This window comes from Danaus plexippus, chromosome 11, assembly GCF_018135715.1.
Source record: "Danaus plexippus chromosome 11, MEX_DaPlex, whole genome shotgun sequence".
NCBI lineage: Eukaryota > Metazoa > Arthropoda > Insecta > Lepidoptera > Nymphalidae > Danaus > Danaus plexippus.
Genome location: NC_083544.1, coordinates 2,926,765 through 2,954,263, shown reverse-complemented (window position 1 = coordinate 2,954,263; position 27,499 = coordinate 2,926,765). Strand labels below are relative to the sequence as shown.

General features: G+C 29.5%; 1 protein-coding gene across 8 annotated transcripts; it reads right to left on the bottom strand.

Annotated features, from left to right (window-relative positions):
• Positions 1 to 1,170: 1,170 nt before the first annotated feature.
• Positions 1,171 to 27,499, bottom strand: LOC116765598 (zonadhesin-like). Of its 8 annotated transcripts, none has more exons than XM_061521983.1 (27): positions 27,338 to 27,494; positions 23,727 to 23,804; positions 22,435 to 22,620; positions 22,058 to 22,252; positions 21,769 to 21,963; positions 21,147 to 21,317; positions 20,153 to 20,347; positions 18,017 to 18,211; positions 17,562 to 17,756; positions 17,281 to 17,475; positions 16,991 to 17,185; positions 16,684 to 16,878; positions 16,409 to 16,603; positions 15,252 to 15,446; positions 14,283 to 14,477; positions 13,972 to 14,151; positions 13,397 to 13,585; positions 12,864 to 13,055; positions 12,022 to 12,186; positions 4,212 to 4,297; positions 3,990 to 4,133; positions 3,671 to 3,874; positions 3,071 to 3,169; positions 2,853 to 2,999; positions 2,543 to 2,752; positions 2,318 to 2,462; positions 1,171 to 1,451 (listed from the first exon to the last, which is right to left on the bottom strand). In XM_061521983.1, exons 1-27 carry the CDS (start codon positions 27,402 to 27,404, stop codon positions 1,315 to 1,317), a joined length of 4,545 nt encoding a protein of 1,514 aa, XP_061377967.1. In that variant the 5' UTR covers positions 27,405 to 27,494; the 3' UTR covers positions 1,171 to 1,314. The 8 variants fall into 8 exon arrangements, with proteins under 8 accessions (XP_061377967.1, XP_061377970.1, XP_061377971.1 ...); XM_061521986.1 differs by lacking the exon at positions 27,338 to 27,494 and adding an exon at positions 23,925 to 24,027; XM_061521984.1 differs by lacking the exon at positions 1,171 to 1,451 and adding an exon at positions 1,458 to 1,713 and having other exon boundaries at positions 27,338 to 27,496.

Here is a 27,499-nt window from a genome sequence, read left to right as displayed (position 1 = left end):
GTAGACTTAGTTTATCAATTCTTTTTAAAGAAATAATTGAAGTGAATGTATTAATTTCCCTCAAATTTGAATCTGTATTCTTTTTATATGATATTTTGAGTCTCTTTTCTTTTACTAGAAAGTTCTATGATAGTAATGGAGTAATGGACATCGATTGCATTTCATTCCTTCCCACTTTGTTTGTAATTAAATTAAATATTTCGTCTTCATCTAAAGTCTCAGAGAAGTTTCATTAGCTAAAACATCAAGAGTTTGTCGCACGCTATTAATTACTGTTATGTTTGAAGTGTGAGGAAATATGGAAACCCGATAATAGTCTATGGAGTTGGCAGGTTTATTTGAATAGTAGGCGGTAATAAACCTATCCTATGTACATGTACACAGGTTTAAGCTTTTTGTGACAAATAAACAAATATCATGTAAAATTACTTTGTGCAGTTATTTTATATACAACAGAGGAAACGATTAAATAATCTATCTAGAGCCTTAACCTTAAAATTAGACGCAACCAAAGACAAAACACTTTGGCGTAAACAGATTTCGTTCAAAGGGCTGTCTTAATTACAAATTCCACAGTAACGGACCTTTCTTGATCGACCCAATACACAAGTTTAGGGGTAATTGTTTAATTAAATCATCAATACCGAAGTGATGTATCCGTTAGAAATTCATTTTCGAAAGGAAAATAAACGATTATTTATGCTGTGTTTTATCAAAAAAATTAATCTTTTCAAAGTTCAATAGAATTAACCAAATAATATTATATAAGCAAATTATCTGAAATATAATCTTGTGTTAGAAAATTTATAAATGATCATTATTTTGGTAACAAAACTAAAAGAACTATATTAATGGAATTACTAATATAGTTACTTAATCTCTTTGAACAGAAACGAAAACAATTTATATAATAATGGATGGTTGTTGAGAACTTTATCCTAGTGTATCAGTTTTCTGATGGGAGATTGTTTTAATCTCCTTAATTGGTGTCCTCTCCAGGATTTGTAATTTGATTGTACTTTAAGAGCTATTAAAATATAGTGTCTTGTAATTTATTTGCCCTTCGTCTAACATGATAAATATTTAAGTATAATATTTATTTAGTACTGCGTTCACTTTAAAATTGTTTAGAGACTATAAGTGGGTAATGCTATTTAATAAAACAATACATGTTATGATTTATTTTTAATAAATAATTACAAAACATAATATTTAAAGGATCATTTCCTAATAAGTATAATAATTGTTATATTTATAATTGGTGCCAATAACTAAGAACAAAAATAAATTTCAACGAATATTAATTATAATTAACTACTGCGGGCCTGCAAATATGCCGATAAAAATAGGCAGTTTTTTGAATAAAATATAATAAATAAATGAATGGTCCGCTCTGAATACAATAGGAGAATCCACCGGTTCGGCTACTGACGTTATTCCTACGGTGATTGCTGCAATGTAAAGAGATAAAGGAATACGTATTATTTGAAAAACAGTTTCTTTTACTGGATGAATTTATGAATACCCCCAGTTATTGATTGTAGCATCGTTATACAACATAATAGTTTCATGAGAATTACTGTGGTCCAAAGTAGAACCCGACAAAGATGGGTAAGTTTTTATATATTATAAAATAAATAAATGGATGATCTGCTTTGAACTTTATCTGCGATGTCAATGGTTGGAGTATTGCATTTGCTTGCACTGTTATCGCTGTAATGTAATTATACATAAAAAAATAAAAACATGTTTCCATGAAAACCACGATATTCTCTTAAATATATTTGGGTATGTTGTGATACACTACCGCGACCTTTTCCCAAAAATAATACAATTTCAATCACAATGCTATCTGATATATGAGAATTGATGGAATACAATACAATGTTAGTAGCACTATCCCAGATAGGAATACATATGTACAAACGGGAACTAAGGCTTTTCTCAAGAAGATGAACTCCATAAAAAAGAGTTTTACTTTAATTATGCTACAGGATAGAAAATAGATTATTATGTTAGTTGGTACTATTAAGTTCCTCGATACATTCCAGCAAAAATAGGTATTTTTTTATACATTATAAAGTATATGAAGGAATGATCTGCATTAAATTTAACAGGATCAGGTTCAGATATAGGAAGAGACCTGACACCAACGACAACCGCTGAAAGGAAAATAAAAGAGCTAGTAAAGGATTAGGCGTGTAGAAGCTTTTAAATGGTAGCTTTTTATAAGCTTTTAGCCTATGATACGTGTGTTAAAGTTATACATTATTGCTTTATTATAATGAAAGCAGATTTAAGTATATTTTTAGTTTACCTGTAGCGGCGGCTGCTTCAGTTCCAGTTTCATTAAGAAGTATTTTAGCTTTTTGAATACCAGATGTCACGAAAATATCTTCTGGCTTTTCCAATATTCCACTAATTCCAGCAGTTGAAGGGTCAAAGATTGCTTTAACACCCGCCTTAAAATAAGGTATAAAAAGTAAGTAAAACTATTTCTTCCTCTGCTGTAAGTTGATTATGAAAAGTTTTAAAATCTCACATCAAATAAAAGTGGTTTCAAGTCGGTAGTTGTCGATATATCTAATGTTGGCATGGATACATCTACCCTAGTAAATTGTAATTCAGTGAATGAACGCTTTATGAGAGACGATACTTTTAGATTTTTAATCAAATCATTGATTCCTGTTCTAGATCTTGGCAAGCATATGACAAATGAAATATCAGCGGCTTTGTACGGTAGTTGAAGAATCTATAAACGGAATAAGAACAAGTGAGTGTGTATAATTGTAAAAATAATCTGTTTTGATCTATTTTAAATATCAATAATAAGATGATTATCGTCAACCCACCTGTACATCGGGGCTTTTTAATTCTGTATATTTGAAATTACCAATCTGATTCATCATTTTTACTTGCACGGAATCATCTTTTGTTTTTCCAGTATAGAATGGCAGCAATCTGGTATTTCTTGCTTTAAATTGATATCTCCAATCTCCCTATAATATTTAACACTTTTAATGAAACCCTTTATGTAACGTTAAAAAAACATATTCAAATGTTTAAAAACCTTGAAATATATAGCGTTTGCAAGAACTAAACGCGTGTTAGAACTTAGCGCATCAGGCGATATGAGATTTGGAATTAGATTCCGAGTACGTTCAGCTACCTGAAATTATTACAGATACATGTTAATTTTACAATAGAATATTGACTTCTTAAATTAACAAAAAACTAGTCGAAAAAAGCAATTTGAATCTTTAAATCTTTAGCGTTTAAAGGGATATTATTAGACATATTTGTGATAATTTTTATCGTTAAAATGTGTTCGTATCGTAACATAATTTATAAGGTTTCTGTAATTCTATACCACACCAATTATTAAAATAATTTATGTAAGTCCGTGAAATAACACTGATTCAAGAATGTGAGATATTCCTGAAACATAAATTAATGAACGGTTTCATTTTATATAATAAATGTTATTGTGGATGTTTCATTTCATTTCATAAAAAATATTATAAAAGTGCTGTTTAATATTATTTTAGGATAATTTGTAATTGATACATTAAACACTGATCTCAATGCATTAAATAATTAGATACCAACAGACTTTTCCTTGGGATATAGCAATATCTGAAAAATATTAGTGAATACATTTTTACCATACCCATTTGTTGATGATGTCAGCTGCTTCTTTTGGATTTGAAAAGTCAACATTTTGTGCTTGGGCGTTGAATACCTCTCTAGTATCCTTTTTAAAGTTTTCACTGAACGGATATTTGACACTACCATAAATTTTTTGAGCTAAGTCGAAACTAGCGTTGTTTGTCACCGAAATTAGTTGGAGATATTTCGGAACAAATGATCGAATCTTAAATAAATTTAAAAATTATAAATATAGTATATAATAAGTTTCAAAGGAAAAAATTACAAAGATATAAGCGATAAAATTTTAATAAGATAAAAGATTGTCTTATTTTATTTACCTCACAATCATTGCTTAGATTAAGCAACTTCAAAAGTTCTGTTTTGGAATTTCCACTCGCATATAAAGCCAATTGGGCTAACAAAAACAATATACTAAAAGGTGATCCTATAACGCTCGCGTTGGGATTATTTTTGGCAGCCGTCTGAAATGAATAAAATTTTTGCTATCAAGTAACGATGGCATTTTAAAATCATTTCATAATTTAATAGTCAAAACTCACCAATAGAAAACTTTCAGTAAAACGAAGATTACCCTCTTCGAATTCTGTCAAGCCATCGATAATTTTTTCACTTTGACCATCACAGGCTAAAAGAATAAAAACAAACAAAAACTTTTTAATATTCAAGAAATAAGAATCGTGCATTACAACAGTTTTCGTCGAAAAAAAATTGAGTTGAACACAAAAATAAATAAATTTACAGTGTAACGAACATTTACAGTGTAACATACGAATATAAAACTGGTAATTAATTTCATGTTATCGTATTAAATGTAAAACACGACTGTAAGTTTTTAATGTGATAAAAATTGAAATTCAAGTACTATTAGTCTTTAAATTATTTTTTTATTGGAACAAATTATTCATAGAAAAAAAAGCCGTAATAAATACGCATCACCATTCTTGACACTAAAATGTAGGTATGATTAATTTGTTTTTAAACTCTCTTATTGATATGGATATTGCAAACTTCTAAAAACATATTTAGAAGTTTGGTAGATTTTGTGCGTGTTGTATTGACAAATTAATTGACTGACAGAGAGTATCTTTTGACAGTCATAGGGATTAAATTGAAACTTATCGATGAGAAACTTAATATTACTTTAAGTTTTTTATAATATCATTCAGTAATTAACTCTACTAAATGATGTATACAAAATAATGTGCTTGAGGAGATTAAAAATTTCGGTGTTTTTTTTAACAACTCTTATATCATAAAATGTTCATCATCATCATCAACCTATCTGAGCCCACTGCTGTGCAAAGGCCTCTTCTCACATGGAGAAGGTTAGAGCATTAATCACCACATTTGTCAAGACGGGTTGGCGATTTTAATTTTATAATTTGAAAATTATAAGACCAGGTTTCCTCATCATGTTGTCCTTAACCGTCTGTCAGTGGTGTCTAAATACTCTTAGAAAGTACACATGACTCGAAAAAGATCACATTGGTGCTCACATTGGTACTTACTACTGGCCCTCACGTAAGAGAGGCGGGCCTTTAACCTCCAGGCCATCACGACTTAATATGTTAGGTTACATAAATTTAAAGACTATCGCCTTGTTTATGTCATGCATATTATATAACATTACAGCGGATCGTGGCGTAAGAGTCAAGCAAATAACGTTCGACAAAGATGCCAAAGCCACTGTGTTGGTGTATATGGTTTATTTGTATTTTCACTCGTTCGTGCAACGACTCTATAGTTTTTGTACGTTTATTAGTGATTTAAAAACATATTGTATTAAAATTCATCAGTCATTCAAACATAGACTCAAGATTGAAATTGTTTTCTTAGATGATGATTGATCTTCAATTTTTATTTTCCATTACCATCACGATTTTAAAATAAGGTATAAATATATAACCAAAAAATATATTTTAACACTTTAAATTAATTATTATCAGTAAGAAGCCTTTAATCTAAAAAATATCTCACTTGTATCATGGTTTTATAAAAGCAAACCCCTCTTATTTAATATAATAGTAAGTAATTAACATATTATACAATCGAACGTCTAACACATATAGCAGAAGATTACTGCGAAATTTAAATCATTAGATTTAGTTTTATAACCAGTGTTTGTTATTTAACATTAAAAATTGTCAGATAGGGAATTTAAAAGTAAAGGATACTTATTAAAAATCCATGTATATTATTTTTCTACTGTGTTAATACTTTCATTTCAACAAACAATAAATTTAAATAATATAAGTCAGTCAGAGCGGTAATATATGCAATATGTATTATCAAGTTATACCAACGCGGTAAAGGAGCTTTTATGTACATTATTTATTCAAGTGCACAGACTACCCATTCTGTGCAGTATATCCAAAGTTAATAGACAAAATAAACAAATGTTGAATTTTAACGACAATAATACATGCATTTACATTTGTCTTTTAACTCAAGAATATTCACAGATATTATACCCTTTACATTGAGTTGCGAATAAAATTGTTGCTATGAGTACTTCGTTGATAATAACATGAAGTATTAAAAAGCCTTATTTATGTCTTTATCATATACTGTTTTTCAGAGTTAGTATTCCGGATAGTAATAATATCCAAAGACGTAAACGTATCTTAGTACAATAAGTTAACATCAAGTATCATAAGACATATCCTATCTGAAATTATGTTTAAGTCAATTTAATTATGAGATTGTTATTATTCTACAGTTTATTTACCAAAATATTTTTTTTTCCGACTGCTCAGTTTTTAAAACCCGTGGTATTTGAGGGACAGAAAAAAAAAGTATAAAATAAAATTGCAATGTTTTATAAAACTACAATTAAATTACCTACACAAAAAAAATCCTTTAAATCGGTTTGATATATTTTGCGGGATTGAATGACAAGCACAGATACATGCTTACATCCAAACTTTCGTAATTTGCAATATAGGTAAGATTAATTTTAATTGAAATCAGAAATGCCAGATTGGGCATCGTACGGATATTAAAAATAATGTTTGAAGTTATTCATAATATATTTAACATTCACCCGGTATTCTGAAACGATCAATCCTTTCAAGCCAAAAACTATAAAGTACAGCGATACACTGATAAGTGCTTAAAAGTTAATACACTACTGGGTTATGCAAATCTTTAGAACCCTGCAAAATATAAGGAATACTCTACTAAGTGGAGTTTGGCGGAACGATCTTATTAACATTAAGGCTCGCGTTCTATACGTACGGAAGCACTTACAGTATTTATGTGGTATGCATAAATATAATTTGAATTTTTATTCTACAATTGCAATTTTCATAATTTATGACAGCGTTGGTTCAATGTTAGTTCTGGAAAAAGATAAACTTTTAATTTTTTATTACAACTCTGGTATATAACAGTGATTTTATATTAAAAATTCTCTGTCTAGAGTCTTTTAGTGCTGTTTTTGTCTTAATTAACATAAATGAGGAAATAATTAGCTAAAAGTAAAGCAGCAGTAATAAGTTAAGTACATAAATAGTTATATTGTTAAGTAAGTAATGCGTTTTCGTCTTTTTTTTTAATTTATTTATAATATTTAGTTGAATTTTCATAGGAACTTAGTTAAATATTCAATTCGCTTCTCTCTTCGACTGACGCTGTCAAAACTATTGGAACTACCAATTTCATGTTATAAATAAATTATTGTTTTAATATTATCATCTATTCTAATGAAATATAAATAATTGATATTTCATCGTGCTTAATTTTTTTTTATAAAAATCTATGCTTTTCAAATTGTAATATTTTAAAAATTAACAATAAAAACAGTTATAGGTAAAACCAGTCACCTGTCAGAGTTTGTGGTTTAAATCGTGGTCAATTTCTATTGTAGGTATTGCTCAGCGGTGATTGTCTGGTAGGACAAGATGGCGTCATTAATCTCCCTGTAATGGCCGCCCAGAATGCCGACGGTCGTTGGACACGGGACATTTGGTAAAGTATCTTACAACCTTAGTTTTAGCTTAAATCGGCACAGCTTTTCTATTGTTAATTCATCAGGCCATCTCAATTTGCTAACAAGCAATTTAGTTTAATTTTTGTATTAAAAATATTAAAATTATAACAAGAATTATAAAACTTGAAAAAGAATTGAAATGCAGAAGTTTCGTTAGAGAATACAAAAAAGGTTTTTTGAAATACTACAGAAGTTATATTACGTTAAGTCTCTTTCACTAAATCTGTTGTATGTTCTATTTAACTATGTTCCTCGCCGCATAATACGTCAGAGTTTCAGTAAGAAGTGGAAAATTAAGATGAAGCTCATGACAGTATCTACTTAGTAAATTAAATCATATTTCGAATATAATAAAAGAAAAAAAATGTGAATGTAAATTGTAACGAGCATCTACCCTTCTTTTAAAAGAATTTTCTATTTTTACACGTCCTAGGGATAAATTCTTATCATGCAATCACAAATCGATCTCAAGATAGAAGTATTGTTTCAATAAGGAGTGACAAAAATTAAAGTGGGATGAAATATTGATTTCATTTGTGAAAAAGTGGTAGCTTCTAAGTTTCATATAACAGACGAGATGTAATTTAATTTAATTTTTTAACAGCAGCCAGCGTTGAGCTCGCTGGGCTTTCGATACTAATCGATCAATATCTATTTTAAGCAGAGTACTAGTTGTCAACAACAAATCCAAAATAAACAGGTGTATAAAAGAAAGTATATATTTTATTAAGAATAATAAAAGGTATTTTTATTTGAATGAACTACAAAAACTATTTACTTGGATCTTCTCATGTAAAGTCTACAAATATTATGTCCAAAAAAAAATATAATCAAATGTGTTTTTAAGAATATTCTTTTACTTATATGAATTATAACGAATACATACTTTTTATAACATAACAAAAATATATAAATAGTACCACACTGATATGCAATACTAAAATATTATCTGAATGCTGAAATATCGTTATATCGAAACGAAGGATATAAAAACTGAATATTAAAGAATATTACTCACAGACCATATTATAATTATTATTGAAATAAAAAGAACAATATTTGGTCCGCTTCTCTTTTTTGTATTAATTTAAAGACGTGTAAAATGAATAGCGCAGTTTTAAAACTATGTATCTACGAAATAAAAATGAGCCGACCGTGATGACCTAGTTGTAGCAAATATGATGCTTGTTGTATGCTAACAGAGTAAATAAAGTGTGAATTAGAAAAATGAAAAATATGTTTACATAATTCATATAGAATTTTTTTAATAAAATGTTTCATAGAGATTATATGATTGCTTTAAAGGAAATGCAAAAGTTATCGTAATATACACACACATTAAGATAAAGGCTCAGTGATATCATATTTGAACCTGTTCAAGATTATGTTCGTTCAACTTTTGGTATTGTATGACTGCAAGTAACAAGAAAGCTATCAAAGTTTATAACAATGTCTACAATACTACACGAAACGGAACAAGTTTTCAGGAAGTTGTGAAAAGACTTGCACCACTTGATTATAGTTTTTTATGTGAATTTATTTTTATAGAGCTTCAGATATAGGCTACAAGACATTTATATTTGCAAAAGGAAGTTATTATTCCAAGGTGTTAGTGAAAGTAATCGGTGTCAGAATTAGAAATCTAAAGAGATTACAAATGTGTACTTATTCCTTCCCTTACCAAAGGGATTAATGAATTGAAAGTGCTTTTTAGGAAAGTGATTTGGAATAATTTTGAAGAGTTTTGGATAGATTTAATGACTTATAAATTTTAAAGTGATGAAAAAGAAACACTTGCTAGTAGGCTTTAATAAAATAATTAAAATTAAAATTGCATGTAAGAAATGTATTTCATCTTTGAACAACCTCTTTTATATAGAAAATAGGATTGCTTTTATAAATTGTTTTATATGTACAAAAATATTCTTAATATTTTTATTTAAATATTATCATTAATTTATATTTCTTTTTATTTAGATCTTAAATATATTACTACTAGGTGGTTTGAGTACTGAAATGGCATTTAACTAATTGATGTCTAAGATCATCTAACGCAGAGTTTCATTTCTGAAGAGATTCTGACAGAGTGTAGCTTTAAGTGATCTCCATAGTGTAGTGTTTCAAAGCAGCAGCTTTCAAGTGTTTGTTAAGAGAAGATAGTGTTTACGAATAGGGAATTATCGCCAATTCAACAATAAATTAGCTTAAATTTTTAATGCCTTGTTACAATTGCTTTAAAATAAAATTTAATAGAAGTTATGTATGGTATTAAAATTCAATTAAATTTTACACGATATATCTAAAGCGTATAAAATAGCAATTACAAGTGTATTTTTGTTAAATTCTTTAATATAAAACGGGAGCATATTTTATTGTTGAGGGGATTAAAAGTTGAAATGGTAATTGGATTTACATTTCACGTTCAACAAACCGTGAGTCGCCGTATAAAATGATGTTATATCATAAAAATGAAATATACTTTCATTAATACAGACATAAAATATAATTTGTATGCTCTAAATTTTTTTGCATACTTTTCTGATGCATCCTCACTGCTCGCCTATTTTTATACCTTTTTTTAACTCCCTCACTCACTCATTAAAGAACTAGTCACTCTTTTTATTTGAAGTCATCCAAATCTTTAGTAGAAGAAACCGTTGAGGCAAGAAGACTATTTCCAGCAAACTGCCTCAAAATCCATTGCTGTGCGAGAGCAATGAGAGAGCTAATAGCATAGTTAAATCGAAGGATGACGGCTCGTAGTTCGTTCGGTTATTCATTGGTAAAAGAAGGACATGAGGGAATTATATCATTCATTTCTTGCGTATACTTTTAAAAGTATATCTTATGAAGTATCAGGAGGCTGGGTATTTTGCGCGATTGTTCAAGAATAACTAGATGAGTTGGCAAATTATAGTCATCAATTAGTCTTTTTCAAGTCTTAAAATAGAGACCAAAGCCTTAAGATTGTACAGCACCAATCCAAACATAATATCAGTACCCTACACACGACTGGACCTGTCCTTTTAGCGGAAAGAAATCCGACTTTTTTAATTTGACTCTTTCATGTTGCTAATAAAGTGGATAGTTTATATGAAGGATGGAAGTTATAAGGCCCTAAAATTATTACCCAAAACTACAATCAAATTATTTATACAAGTGGGGATTTAATTTAAACTCTGTAGGGACGCCGGGAAACTTCTAGAAATCATCATCGAGTCTCTTTTTTGGTCGCTAACAGTAATGAAGGTGCCACCCTGGCGATAAACACAGTTAGCAGGGTAGCAATTCATGAATAGATAACCTACTACTTAGCTTCCCTGTTAACTACATCAGGTGAGTAGACGATTTTGGATCAACTATTATTCATGACTATTTCCCGACTAAAAGGAATTCTTCACGTATCGTACTCGGTTCAAATTATATTTCATCTTTCAAACCACTTAAACAGATAACATACCAGAACTGTACGAATCGATTGGCGCATGGCCCTGACAACTATGCCGGCGGCTGATGTTACCTCGTACCAAATCGTATCGTATCGAAATAATTTTCAAGTTAAATCATAAAAAGTTTAAAATATAAATAAACTTTTTCAAAGCGTTTATTTATTATATTTAAATATTGTTTGGAACTCGCTATTTTAAAAGAAACATTATTTAACAGATTGAAATATGTAAAACACTAAATTATATGTACTATTTTATATAATCCATTGTCAAACATTAAAAATTGCATGACTCTTTAACTGTATACCTATAATTTAACATCATATTGTAGCTGTTTGTAATGTGCCATTAATTTGGAAGACTTTCAATATATTTTACAATTGCCAAAGGCATTAAAAGGGGTCAGAAGGATATATATGAGTTATATCATTGTTACTCTCCAATAAAATATGATTCCAAAGTTTTTGTAAATTTTTCATATTAAAATAACTCAAGTTGAAATTTTATTGATTTAAAATACATATAAACGAATATAAATATAACCCCTGTACAAGCAGAACTTTGCTAAGTTAGAAAAAAAAACTCACTATCATATGAGGGATCCAAAAACTAAGCGGAACATAATCTGTATCTACTAAAAGAATAACAAACACAAAATAATAATTTTTTGTCACGAGGAACTATTTTTTTTTTTTTTTACATTTTTGTATAGTTTTATCGATTATTTAACTTTCAGTGAATGTAAGAATAGAAGAAGAAATAAAATAGAATAAATATTAAAATCGAAGTAGATTATTTTTTTTATTTTTGCCATTTATAATGTTGACTGTAAAATGATGCAGCTTACTTGATTTATCAAATCTATCTTAGTTAGGCAATTTAAAAGAAAATAAAATTTAAATTACTTACTTGAAACGCACAGACCATTTTCGTTTCTGCTATAACCATCCTTACAACGGCATTGGAGCTTGCAAACTTTGGATTTATTAGGAGGAATACATTTTCCGTCCATAACAATACATTGTTTGTTGCAAGTAGTATCACATCCATACTCCTCATTAGGACCGCAAAGCTCTGTCAAGTGGAATAAAATTTGGTTAAGTTAAGATATATAAAAAAAATATATAACTTTACTTTATTCAACTCTATTCTAAGTAGAAGGGATTATAAGATAATGAGCAATGATTATATTATACTACTATATTATTTATACGAATGAAAAATGTTAATATTTGTCACGAACTCTATGAAATCATTGACTTATACTATAGTACTTCGTCCCTTCCTTACGTTACTTTCTTAAGTTACTAATATACTGTACTGTCAGATCTTGATAGATTATTAGAAAGTGATTTAAGGTTTATTAAATACTTATTAACTAACACATTATTATTTCTAATGCTCATTTAATGATAAACAGTAAAACCGGATGAACTATTTGTTAATTAATTTTATGTGTACAATTTTGAATTAAAGCAGTTGAGGTTTTCGAAAGTTATTGTTTAAAAATGAACGATTTTATCTATAAAATAGAAGTTTTACAAAAATTTATTTAAAAAAAAAATATCAATAAAATATCAAATAAAGTACAATAAAAATATCATTAAAAAAGAAAGACTTTAAGGATAGCATTAAGCTTTTTGTTTGAGTTTCAAACTTGTAGAGCCCTTTTATTAAAAGTATTTAAAACTTTTAAAAAGAAATATGAATTTATTACTGTAAGAAATTAATTGTTTGACGTTAATATTTACCAGGGCACTGGTCTTCAGGAATACAATTACCATCTTCGTCTCTAGTGTAAGAGTCTTTGCAAACGCAGCCTTGTTCACATGAACCTTCCAGTAAGTCTTTACAAATAACACCATTATCCGAACATTCCCATCTCCTACATCCACCATTAGCACAGTCAGAATATTCTTCATTTACACCGCAAGATGGTTGAGCTGTTTAACCGTAGTATATTCATTATAAGATTATTAAGATAAGGGAAGTATTATAACATAATAGCATTTTTTTCTGTTAAACGAAAAAAGCTTAGTAGTGAAACGTTCTACATAAGTAATAGCTACGTTATTCTGTAATTTTCTGTGTTTTTTCCTAATTTTTTATTATTATTTTCAAATAACAATCAATTAAAATGCAAAATAAAAATAAATGAAATATTTGTTTTAGAATGAGATACTGTTATTAATATTGTAATTTTTTTGCGAATTTCAAGTTTTTTTTATTTTTATATATTTCCTTAAATTCTCAGGGCATTTCTCGTTGTATATAAAATACTTACGGGGACACTGCGAAATAGGTATACATATCTTATTTTCATCATAAGCATATCCATCCTCACAATAACACTGCTTATTGCAAACAATATTTACAATAGGGCAATGAGTTTGATTTTGTGTTTTTATAGTACGACATTCATTGACACAAGCTGAGCCACATGAGAAGAATTCATTAGGTCCATTGCATTTCACTGAAATTAAATTGGTATTGTAGTAAAAATATGGGTTGCTCTTAATTGATGACCTAACATATAACTATTATTTATCTTTCCTGATTCCCCCCCTCCTCTCTGTTAAAACATCTGCGGGATATATAATGACGAAGCTAAGAAATTTGTTGAATATGTCGGGACTAACAAATATTTTGTGAAATGAATAATTGTCTCAAATTTGACTTTCTGAAAGTCCTAGTTGTTTCCAAGGTTAACCCGTCGAAATAAAAAGACACAGACATCAACACTATTTAAAAGTAAAATTAAAAGCTATGGTGGTAATTTTTTTTTATCCCTAATTTAAAAGGATTTAGTTAAAATTATTTCTTTTTGTTTCATGCTCTCATGTAGTTACGTATACTTACAACAATTTTCTTTTGATATACATTCACCAATCTTATTTCTGTAAAACCCTTCTTTACATCTACATTCTCGCTTACAATTTTTTGATGTCATGTCTGGTTTGATTTCTTGATCAATAGATTCACAAGTTTGAGGGTTGGAGTCTTTGCATGCATATACTTCATTGGCTCCAAAGCATTTAGCTAGAATAAGTTTAATACAAAATTGTGTAATACTATAGCTTTATGTTTAAATTGTATTTTTTTGGGCAAAATTTTATTATATGTATATAATTCGCTTTTCCTTTACTTTTTTTCTTATTTGATATACTTACAGCATTCCTCTCTAGTTACGCAAACACCGTTATCATTTCTATAGTAGTATTCTGCACATCTGCACCCTGCCTTACATTTAGGATCACCCGGCTTGGGGTTTGCTGCGCATCTTATTATTCGATCATCTACATCACATCTTTGTGGTGGACAAAGTGGAGGGCATTCGTCATACACTTCGTTCACTCCACATGTTGCTAAAAAAACCAAATAGATCTAGACTGTATACAAGGCTATAGCTACAATCTAATTAAATAAAGGTAAAATTATGTGTTTACTATTGGGTTAGTGAGATAGATCCTTAAATTTTTAATGTTTCTTGAATTTTTTTCCTTCTTGAATTATAATATTGCCTTCAAGTGAAAATATTATTTAACCTAAATAAGGTCATTTTAAATGAAATAAAACAAAATGAGGGACGAGTTATTTATTGTGCACTTTCATCTTGTTCGCGTTAGATAAAAAGATAATGTGAAAAATCAAAACCTTTATATAATAAATCCAATATTAAAATTATATTTATAACTTTTAAATTATATTAACAACTAAGACAATTTCTACCCAGTTATAAGTAATTGCTGCGTCATGTGTTATCATTCGTCTATTTTAAAGATTATAATTAATCCATAAGCTACTCTTACGGATGCCGTCTGGTGAATCTAAATTTAATTAAGATCAAGATATTTTTACTATGTTTTTTAATTAAACTTGGTTTTGGAAACATACTCCGTGTACTTAACAGGTTATTTTTGAAAACTTGATACTTAACTAGATAATTTGGTACAAACCATTTATTTTCAAGACTCGTTAGGAATGCAAATTTCTAACAAAAATTGTCCATTAAACGGCCATAAATATTTATTTATCCAATAATCTGACAGAAGTGGATTTATATTTAAAATTTATAAGATTGTCTCATATGACTCGTTGAAGGAACTTTATATCTATTCACTTTAAAAATATTTACTTACCAGGACATTGGCTTTCAGCAATACAAGTTCCGTTGTCTGCACGTGTATAGTTCGTTTTGCATATACATCCTGGTTTACATTCAGCATCTTTTAAATCGACACATTCGATACCAGTCGAATTGCATGAAAGTCGCCTGCAGCCACCATTGGCACAGTCAGAATACTCTTCATTGAGATCACATATGCTAGGAGATGCTACAAAAAAGAATAATATTTTAAATGTCTTCTCAATGACAGTAATATTATTAAATATAGACTTTAATAAATAACAATATTTACTTTCACATTTTTAGTTATTTTAATTGCATAAATAATAAACCTAACGTTTTTAAACTTTACGTATTAAATTTTTTATACTATAATGTTGAAAATTATTAAAGTATTATTTAACTTTCTTTAGTGGTAACAATAAACTTTTTAATATCACAGAGAATTTATTCTTCATGCATGCTTACATCTTTTATTCAGAAACACTATGAATAAATTGTATTTTATTACTTGAATTATATAATTCTCTTTTAATTATTTTCTGTAGAAAATGATATCGATTTTTCTTCACTAGCAACATCGAAAAGGCTTACATTTTGTGTGACCATAAGCGTTTTTCCCTAATGTAATAAGGGTAATATTAATAAGATAATTGTTTTTTTTCGACTTGTCTGTAGCAGTTAGCTCTATTGGATTTTACAGCATCACCGAGAGGGGTGGGTGGCCCGATGGGACCGAGAAATGATAAAATCCAGAGACCTGGATGAGGTATAAACTGCGGTGTTATCCGCGAAAAGGGCAAGGTGTGTTATACACAAGCGATATCCCTTGTGGAACCGGGATATCGCTTGTGTATAACGAGTAAAAAAATGGGGAGAGGATGGAGCCCTGAGGAACTCCCGCTCTTATGGAGCGGGGGGAGCAGAGGATGCCCTCCACTCGATAGCGGAAAGAGCGATTCGACAAGTAGGGCTCGAATGATGTGAACGAGCCTGTCTGGCACTTTTAGCTTGAACAGCTTGTAAATCAAGCTTAGGAGACCCTTGGTTATGTGCTCCGTAAAGCGGTGCACCGGGTGGACGCTGATAAAATTGCTGAACGCTTCACAACTTTATGTAAGAATTTTTTCAAAGTAAAATTTAAGGTTTTAGGACAATTTTATCACTTACGGCATTTGTCTCGAGGTATACATATACCGTCTTTGTTTTTAGCATAATTATCAGCACATCTACAACCTGGTTTACATTCCGGATCCCCAGGTAGTGGATTAGGTTTGCACAATATTGTCGCTATATCCACGTCACATCGCTGTGGTGGACAAATAGGAGGACAGTAGTCATAAACCTCATTGATGCCACAAATATCTAAAATGTATTCGAAAGTGTACTTTGATTTATATTTAAACTTCAATAAGCACAAATTGCTCTACTTAATGTGTATGTACTTGGACACTCCTCTTCAGGTATGCATGTTCCATTGTCAGCTCTTAGATAATTTTCTTTACAAAGACAACCTTCTTCACAGGCGCCGGGCGGCAATTTTACACAACGGGTTATTGGTTCAGCGCAACTTATTTTCTTGCAACCACCATTAGCACATTTTGATGCGTACTCATTGTCTCCACACTTTATTAGTGGTGCTATAAAAATACTTTAATTTTGAACTTTACAAATTCCTAAAGCGTCAGCACTTTATAAAATAACTGGATCAATAACTCTATCTTGTAAAATCCAATTGGAAAAATAACTTACGACATTCATCCCTAGTGACACAAATTCCTAAATCATTTCTATAAAAGTCATCTTTGCAACGGCACCCTGGCTTACAATCAGGATCTCCAGGCATTGGTGTTCGTTTACACTTTATTACTCGGTTGTCTATATCACATCTTTGAGGTGGACAAGTGGGGGGACATTCATCGTAAATTTCATTTAGTCCGCAATTTTCTAAAGTATAATATAAATAATAAGGTCATTATTAATAAATGTAAAGTTATTCAAAACATTAATGTTATTCAAAAAATAATAATATATTTACTTACGGGGACATTCACTTTCTGGAATGCAAGTGCCATTATCAGAACGCAAATAATTTTCTTTGCATCTACACCCTTCTTTACAAGCTCCTTCACGTAGCTTTACACATATCGTCTGTGGTCGAGAACAGCTTCGTTTCCAACAACCACCATTGGCACAACGTAATGCAATTTCATTCGGTCCACAGTCAATTATTGGAGCTTTAAATATATTAAATACGTTGAAACACTTGACACATAAATTATTTAAATATAAAATGATATGGTCAAAAAGTGTCTTTACTCACGACATTCCTCTTTCGTCACACATAAACCGTTTTCGTTTCTATAATAGTTATCAGCACAGCGACATCCTGGTTCGCAATTTGGATCTCCAGGTAATGGGTTTGGAGCACAATCTATAAGTCGTTCGTCTACGTCACATCTTTTTGGTGGACAAGGTGAGGGGCAGACATCATATACTTCATTATCTCCACAAACAGCTGAAAAATAGTTTTTTTTTAATTTGCAATATTTTTTCGTGCTAGCCATCGAGTATTGGAAGTATGTTTAAAAATTTTACTTACTTACTTTCCTTGCTTTGTGAGGTTTAATTGTTTTAAATTGACAAATTAAATAAATCAAATTTATAAATTAAATTTTTACATAATTTTATTAAGTCCGAATTTTATTATATCAATTCTATTTTTTTTTAAAGTTACCTTTATCTTTGTAGTAATATGTTAAAATAGATGTGACTTACTAGGACATTGATTTTCGGGAATACAGGTTCCATTATCGGCACGGGTGTAGGATTCCTTACAAATACATCCCTCCTCACAGCCTCCTTCTATTAAGTCAACACAAAGAATAGCGTTCATTGCGCATGTAAATCTTCTACACCCACCATTTGCGCAAGAAGAGTATTCTTCGTTTAAACCACATTTTTTTGGTAGTTTTGAAATGAAAATAACCATAGGGCTCCTAATTTTCAAATTTTTAAAAGTAATGGAAAAGTTTTTATTGTTTAATCAGCATATATCCACTGGTCTTCGGGAATGGAGTTGCCATTTGGGTACTTATGTATGATTCTTTGCAAAGGCAACTTATTTAACATGAGCCTTCTAGCAAACTAAATACAAACATAGTTACACTACTAACAGAGTAACAAAAAAAGATAATTAATATTAATTAATGTGAACATAGAATTCGACTAAAAATTGAGACTTAAATATCTTGCAATACTGACACGTAACCCCAAACAGTGTCAAGTTCTGTTGAATGAGGTGGATAAATTCTGTGAGTGGACGGATGGATTGAGGACAAAACCAAATAAATGTCACTGTCTGTGTCTCGGTAGGCGAAATACGAAATATCTCATTCGATCCGGGATTATCGTTATGCGGTCAATGCGTTTCTACGGTTACGGAAAATGCTCCTTTTAAATTTCTCGGTCGTAAGATAGATAATATAGGTCATACTCCACCTTTAGAAGGAATAGTAGATAGTTTTTAGAACGATCTTAACAAGGTCGATAACCAACCGATTCGTAACGTCAAAAAAGCTTGGATCAACGATAATTTTCTAATATCACGTTTGAATTGGCCTTTCCTCGTCTATGATTTTAATAAGACCCTTCTGTCAAAACTAGATGCAAGCGTCGTAAAGTTGTGGCTCGGGCTCGCGCTATCGACTGATTCGTCAGCGTTATTCAGGGATCGATATAATTTTGGGATGACCAAAAAGACCATCGCAGCTCTATAAACACCTAAGAGTTTCCAAGAGACATATCCTGGGGAAATCCCAGGATGACGTTATTCCATCACTCCCAAAAGACAATGATGCCCTAGAGCTAGAATCTAGACTTCAATTCCACAAACAGTTTATGACAGGGGCACAAAGTAATAGAGTAGGGTTAGGATCAAGTAGGAAGGAAAAAGATACGGATATATTAAAGACCTTTATTCGGCAAGACGAGAATTCTTAATATAAGATCCATGCAATGAGCTTAGAAATGCAGAATGAGTGGCTACACATAGGAGATTTTTGCATCCCATTAACAATAAAATGGCGCACTCTAATTCATGATTGGTCGCCAGCACTGCTAAAATTTTACCTCAATGCATTCCAGATGACTCTCCCAGATCAGAGTAATTTAGTAAGATGGAGCAAAGGTACCGAAAAAACTTGCTATATCAGCGGGGAAGCAGTTGGAACTGTTAAACATTTGCTGATGGGATGTAGGGGACTAATAGATAGCGGTCAATACTCGCGTCGTCACGATAGGGTTTTAGAAATCATACGTGAATCGGCTAGTCTATCGGTAGCAAGAGCGCAAAAAGAAATAATCACAAACCAGCAATCAATAGGTTTTGTGAGAGAAAGCAGGGCTAGGGCTACAAAACCAAACGTCAAGCCTTTCTCTATTATAAAAGGGGCTTCGGACTGGACTTTAATGATGGACACGTATGAGAAGCAATATAAGATCCTAGAGGATATTTGTGCGTCGGCCACCAGATCGGACATATTTTTATATTCGCGAATCTTAAAGCGCGTTATACTAATAGAGCTCACGGTTCCTTGGAAAACCAATATCCCTAAAGACCATGCCATCAAGGTCAACAAGTATTACGAGCTCACTAACGAATTTACTAAGAATATGTTCATTGTAAATTTGTACGTGGTAGAAGTATGAGCGAATTCATTTGCTACAAAAAATTTAGTTTAATAAGTTCTACGAAATAATAATATTTGAAACAGTATCAACTGAAACTTTTCATTAATATAGATAGTTTTCTGGTTAACTTATATATTTCCAGAATTATACTTCTAGGTCTCAAGAAAGATTAACTTTTATATTTGTTACTCACAAAAACAGTATTTCACGTAATATACTTACGACATTCTTCTCTAGTTACGCAAATTCCTTTATCATTTCTATAGAAATTGTCTGCGCATCTGCAACCGGGCTTACATTTAGGATCACCCGGTTTTGGGTTTTCTGCACATCTTATTAGTCTGTCATCTACATCACATCGTTGAGGTGGACAAAGTGGCGGACATTCGTCATACACTTCATTCATCCCACAAGTTGCTAAAATACATTTAATACAAAGGTCACTCTTCAGTTCTATCCGTAAGTAAAATCGATGAATAATTTACATTCACATTTGTAATAATTGTTTAAATATACATATATGTATATATATATATATATATATATATTTGTATATGTATGTATATTACAGAAAATTATTATTATTATTTTTTATTTATACATACAGCAAGTTTTTTTAATGTTTGTCCAGAGTATAGTGATTACCACTAACAATAATAATTTAATAAGTATGCTATTTTTCACTTGTTTAATATTAGAGAATTTGTTTTAAAACATGTCTGCCATTATGTTTACAGATTATGTTGAACTGAAAATCAACACTGTTTATTCCTTTTACAATACAAAGCAGAAAATTACTTAGTTTCAGATACACAGATACCCACACTTATATAAACATACAAAAACAATAGCATTTTTTAATATTTTTTTTATATAAAACGTGAGCGTATTTTATTTTGAAGCGGATTAAAAGCTGATATCGAATTGAAATTATATATCACGTTCAACAAACTGCGAGTATCCGTATAAAATAATGCCATATCATAAAAGTAAATATATTTTCATTTATACTCTTAACAAAAAATATTTTGTGTACTCTGGATTCTTTGAGATTATAATTTGATTTTACCCGATCAGTTTTTTTCAGATTTATGCAATTCAATTAAAGCTTGTACAGTTAATAATAAAAAAAAGCAACAGCAACTTGTTTTGAATCTTTTAACTGAGTTTTAGTTAGTTTAACCATAAAAAAAAAAAAATCTTTTCAATATCTTACTTGAAATGCATTCACCATTTTCATTTCTGGTATAACCATCCTTACAACGGCATTGGAACTTGCAAGGTTTGCATTCCTTAGGAGGAATACATTTTCCGTCAATAATAATACATTGTTTGTTGCAAGAAGTATCACATCCATACTCCTCATTAGGACCGCAAAGCTCTGTCTCTGAATTTTTAAAATTTGATAAATGATACTATATCAAAAATAAATCAATTACGTTCTTCGTTACAAGAAAATAAGATTTATTTATAAATTATCAAATAAAAAGTTATTTTAATTTAATTTCACTTTCATATACTTTAGTATATAAAAAAGAGCAGACAAATAAAAAAGTAACTACATTCATCCTTGGTCACACAAATTCCTAATTTATTTCTGTAGAAGCCCTTTTGGGCACCCGAGTTTACAATCGGGATCTCCAGGCATTGGATTTCGTTTACCCTTTATTAATCGATTGTCGAAATTACATCTTTGGGGTGAGCAAGTGGGGGGGCATTAATTGTAAATTTCATTTTGTCCACAATTTTCAAAAAAGTTATAAAAAAATGAAGTAAATAAGAAATGTTACGTTATTTAAAGCATTGACATAATTATTATTTTTTAAATATTAACGTACGGGGACAGTCACTTTCCGGAATACAAGTGCCGTTATTAGAACGCAAATAATTTTCTTTACATCTACATCCTTCCTTGCAGCTACCAGGTGCAGGCTTTCCACAAATCGTTTGAGGAAAAGTACAACTTTCTTTCCAACAACCTCCATTTACGCAACTTAATGCTATTTCATTGGGTCCACATTCGATTAAAGGAGCTATTTTAAAAAATATCAAAAGGCTATATTCGGACACTCGTCCGTAGAATAATTCAAATAGTAATCAGTATAGTCATTAAAATTATATACTCACGACATTCCTCTTTTGCCACGCATAAGCCGTTTTCGTTTCTATAATAGTTATCAGCACAGCGACATCCTGGTTCACAATTTGCATCTCCAGGTAATGGGTTTGGTGCACAATCTATAAGTTGTTCATCTACGTCACATCTTTTTGGTGGACAAGGTGAGGGGCAAAGATCATATACTTCATTATCTCCACATGTAGCTAAAATTAGAATATCATTTAAAATTAAAATTCCATAATTGTTTAAAATAATAACGCAACGTAATAAAATTAATTTTGCTGATTTTTAAACCAATACGTGAAGGTATTTTTTTTCGTATATAGACGGTTGATTGTATGATTTGTAACTTGATTCTTAAGATTACCTATAAATATAAACTTACGAGGACATTCATCTTCCGGAATGCAGGTCCCGTTATCTGCTCGTGTATAAGATGCTTTACAGATACAACCCTTTTTACAGCCACCTTCTATTAAATCCACACAAAGGATACCGTTAATAGCACAAGTAAATCTTCTACAACCACCATTTGCGCAAGACGAGTATTCTTCGTTTAAGCCGCATTCATCTTGTAATTATTAAAATATAAATCAATTGAATAGCAAAAGTTGTATAACTTTCACTTTCTAACATTTTGAGTTCAAAGAAGTAATATATTTTTTATTATTTTACAAAAATATTATCAATTACTAGGACACTGTTCTTCGAGAATACATTTGCCATCTTCGTCTCTGGTGTAAGAGTCTTTGCAAAAGCATCCTTTTTCACATGAACCTTCCTGTAAGTCTTTACAAATAACACCCTCATCTAAACATTCCCATCTCCTACAACCGCCATTAGCACAGTCAGAAGGTTCTTGCTGTTCAATTGTATCATTTAATGAAAATGCTTTATTGTTCTTATTAGTTTTAGAGTAATTTGTAAAAATTGAATAATATAATAAATGTAATCATTTTAGGGTAATCTTCGAGTAGAACTTCCTTACTCTTTACTTCGCGAATAGGTATATAAAGTAAGATACTAGCGGTTAGTTTTGTTTAGATTAGTTTTGATTAAAAATTATAAAACATATTTTTTGTAGTAATTTCACCGCTGTACGGTAAAAAATATCTTAAAGTATAAGATATTTTGTCCTTTTCAATTTCATCGATACCTAGTTGAAAAAATCTATTTCAAAAAAATTACAGTGAGCAGAATATTTGTTATAATCAATCATGGAAAAAGGCAAATACCATTGAGCATTTAAAAGAATGGGTGAAAATATAACGCTACCCATATATTGAAATTTTTGAACAAATAATATTTTAAAGCATAGATACTACAATAAATTAAAATTAAGGTTATTTGAAAAAAAAAGACTGTTACTTAGGAAGAGAATTTTGCGGTACTACATTTAAATTAGAAGATGAATTAAATTATTCGAGAGTAATAAGATTTAAACTATACAATGATATTTATATATGCAGAAACACAAAGTGGTACGTTGTGGAGCCTTTTAACACCCAACTGTTACAAACAACTTTATCAAATAAGTCCACTCACGGTCCATTTCTGTGAAGTGTTTCTTTAAATTTTGGTTAGTAAGCTAAATAAAATATTTTGGTAATAGATCTTATTAATGATATATGAATATTTTAAAATTTATTTGTAAATTGTTTAATCAATCAAGCTTACATGCATCACCACAATCACCATCGTCATCTTCTCCGTCGATATCTTCGGAAGGTAGAGTAACAGCTGTAGGTGATATTGCTGAGAGATAAGCAATAAGAATTCAATATATTCTAAATCATATAAATTTTACTTTAACCAAATTATTTATCTAACTTGTTATCATTAATGTAAATTTATTTTAATACCAAGCCATCTAACCTTCACATGATATGATTCCAGCCAAGGATATTAAAAACACAAAATACACCCACTTAACCATCTTAACCAATAACAATGTTGCTATTGAAAGAATTTATTTTCTTTTATACAGTTAACATTGTAGCACTTGTTTAAATATGTATATTTTTTATTTCAAAAGAAACGATATTTTATAATAATCTTTTTTTTTATATTTTCATTGTTATCTTTTATGATATAAAAAAATAAAAAAATATATTGTGAATTTTTAAAATTTGTATCCAAATATTTTTCAACAAAAATTTATTTTATGTTGTGTCAAGTTTTTCTGTCCATCTATCACATGAAAAATTACAACCGTCGACGGAGTTTTGCTAAAGTGATGGGCACTCGGCAAAGTTCGGCTGGACTCGGCTCCCATCGGCATTACTTACTATTTTGTAATATTGTGCTGTGGTTTCTTTGTGTGTTAAATATTGTGTATTTGATCAGTGATTTGAATATTGTGCTCTAATTTTAACAGCTGACGAGGAAGTACTTTTTGTAATATTATCAATAAATTCTTCGATACCACATGTAGTATGTACTCATCATAAAATTGGTTAAAATATTTCCATTTTATAAGATAATATGAAAGCCTTTAAATGGGTGCTAGAAATTTTGAAACGTGTTGCTGGCATAAAAACATTTGACGAGCATGTTTATTCGTGACAGTCTGTTAAATTTGTTTAACCATGACGATAAATCTATAATTACCCAGACCTACGTAATATTTTGAATCTATATGTTGTTCCGTTTTTAATTTTGATACATAATAATTAGACAAAATAACATAAAGATAGAAACGTTAATATTGTATCACGTATATGTAAAGATACTAAGAGAAGTCTAAACATTTTTAATTATTACGTATTTAATAAAATTTAAAAAACCAACATATAAATTTTAATCTGAAAAAAATTGCTGTTTAGATAATTGTCTGTTTTATTAAAAAAAACATCATGAACATTAATATAACAATAAATATTAAATATAAATACTATGAAGTTTAAAATTTGAACAAGTGTTCTGAAATTAATTGTTAGTTATATCATTTGTATAGAAAAGTCATATTACATTTTATGGTCCTTTCAAAATTAAACCAACAAATAAGTATACTGGTTTAATTACCTTTTTTGTAAACATTTTATTGTTTTTTTTTTTTTGTAGAAATAATATTTTAAGGCACTTGTCATTATAACATTCGCAGGACCAGGAATTTATTAAAATTTATGTTTAAATATTATATTTTATTCGAATGTAACTCGCCAGTTTTCTCTTTGACTTCTTGTAGCCTTTTAAAATTGGTATGTAGAAGAATAATATAAAAAGTAAACATTATTAAATATCATAGATTGCACTTCCGCACAATTATTTCTATCTAATCAAAGGCAACCAATTACCTGCCAGTAAACGACGACTAGCTAAAAGGAGATACTGACAATAAAGCATTATCTTGAAATAGATATTAATTATTATAACATTAGAAAAGTTAGCGAATCGTTAAGATAAATGAGTTTTTTTTTATTCTTTTGCAACTAGTAAATAAACTAGATTGGTAAAACATTATTTCTTAATAAATATTTGTCACAAAAACGAGGACCCTAAGCACTAAACAGACCTCATTTTAAAACATATTTTATTCAAATGCATTCATTCAGAGGTGAATAATGTCAAGAAAACTCACAATTTAGATAATGGTATGTTACAGTATGTATGATAGTGTTGATTATTTATTTAATCATTTAGTCGATTAAGGCTAATTGCTACAAAATCAGCTAACACGTGATGATCACCTCGGACTTTATTTTCACCATATCTTCCATATATTATATAACAGACTTTAAGACCCATGGCTTTTAATTTATATCTTGTACTGTACTGTTTATTTTTATTATTTGGTAAATATTTCGTAGTAATAAAAAAAAACATTAATCGAACTAAACAGTTTTTCTTATAATACCTTGATTAATTTTGTTTGGAATAAAAATAGTTGTGAATTATGAATTCACTAATGACAATAAACCTACTTTTTATGATTTCCTAAAAATCACTTTTACTTAGTGACATAAACAAAAATCCTTTATTTACGATTGACGGATGATATTTCATGATATTATTGTTTGTATAAATTTTATTTAAATACAAAGGGCGTACTGTTACAATACAACCATATGAAAAAATACAACATGCGAAGCAAAATATCTCATTTTGTTTATCATATAATATAAGAGATTATTTTGTATGTACGGTTCACTAATTGTCCAAAGGTAAGAGGCATTGCTGAATAACAGCGTTTTAATAAATTGTAAGTTTGTAAAGACATACGCAATACATAATGCAGATGCATTCTGTTAGTACTTTAAAGACCGAAATATTTTTATTTTGTGAATGATATTTTTTGTATGTCTTTTTGTAATATCTTATATAAATTGGTCATTTTTATTCCACAAGTAACAAAACTCAATATAAACTTGCATGCTCACATTTTTCATCACGAGTTTTTTGAAATGGCTTAATTTTTTTTTTGGTCATCTATTCAACCACATTAATACAAGTTTAATATTATGAAAAAATATACCTATTAATAATCACTCTCGACACAAAACATTATTTATAATATGAGTTTTATTTAAATTATTTGTATGTTATGAAAAAGATGGGTATAAATACAAATGATAAATTATTTTTATGTCGTATGAAAAAAATGGGTATAAATACAAATGATAACACATTTCTATGATAAGAATGATATCAGGTCAATAAAACAAGCCTATAAATAATAATATACTCCAACCACAGAAAAAATATAAAAATTCGGTTCTTTAGTAAAGAAGTTATTAATAAAATTTGAAAGTTAAATCAATAGTATCTTATTTCAGTCGCTTAATATCATTAACATACCTATTTATTTCACATTAGATCTTTTGTGAGACTTAAAAAAGCATTTCATATGTGTTTTAATAAAATAATAAAATATTTGAAACAATAAGTTGCACTGTTAATTACTAGTAATATTTTGATAGACATTTAAATTATTCGTAATTTCTATGTTTCGAATTCTTCTTGTTGACCTTTTAAGTGTAATTTTTACATTATCAAAAATCATACTCTTTAAATAAACGTAATTTAAATTAATATTTATCTGAAAGATCAATTCATTTTATGCAACTGTGTTTAGAAAAAATAATAAGTAATTGTCAGTAGTATTTACCAATGACAATAAAAAAGATAGTATTATTATGGTGTGCTTATTCAGCCATATCCAAAGTAAAATTAGTCACTTATTTTTAAAACATATTTATATACATATGCTATAATATCAGCGACCTTCAAGCTCACTTAAAGTCGACTACCTATGATAACACACGTGGCAAATTAAAATACATACGTACCAAGTGTTGACACTGTTTGTAGCACACATATCCAATACGAAATTATTATTAACATTCTCAAAGTCATTTTGACAAATAGAATACTTCACGTCTAGTCTTTTATATTGTTAACATTTATTTTAAATCACTTTTGCAAACCAGTTTTATGTACGGTTAAAACAG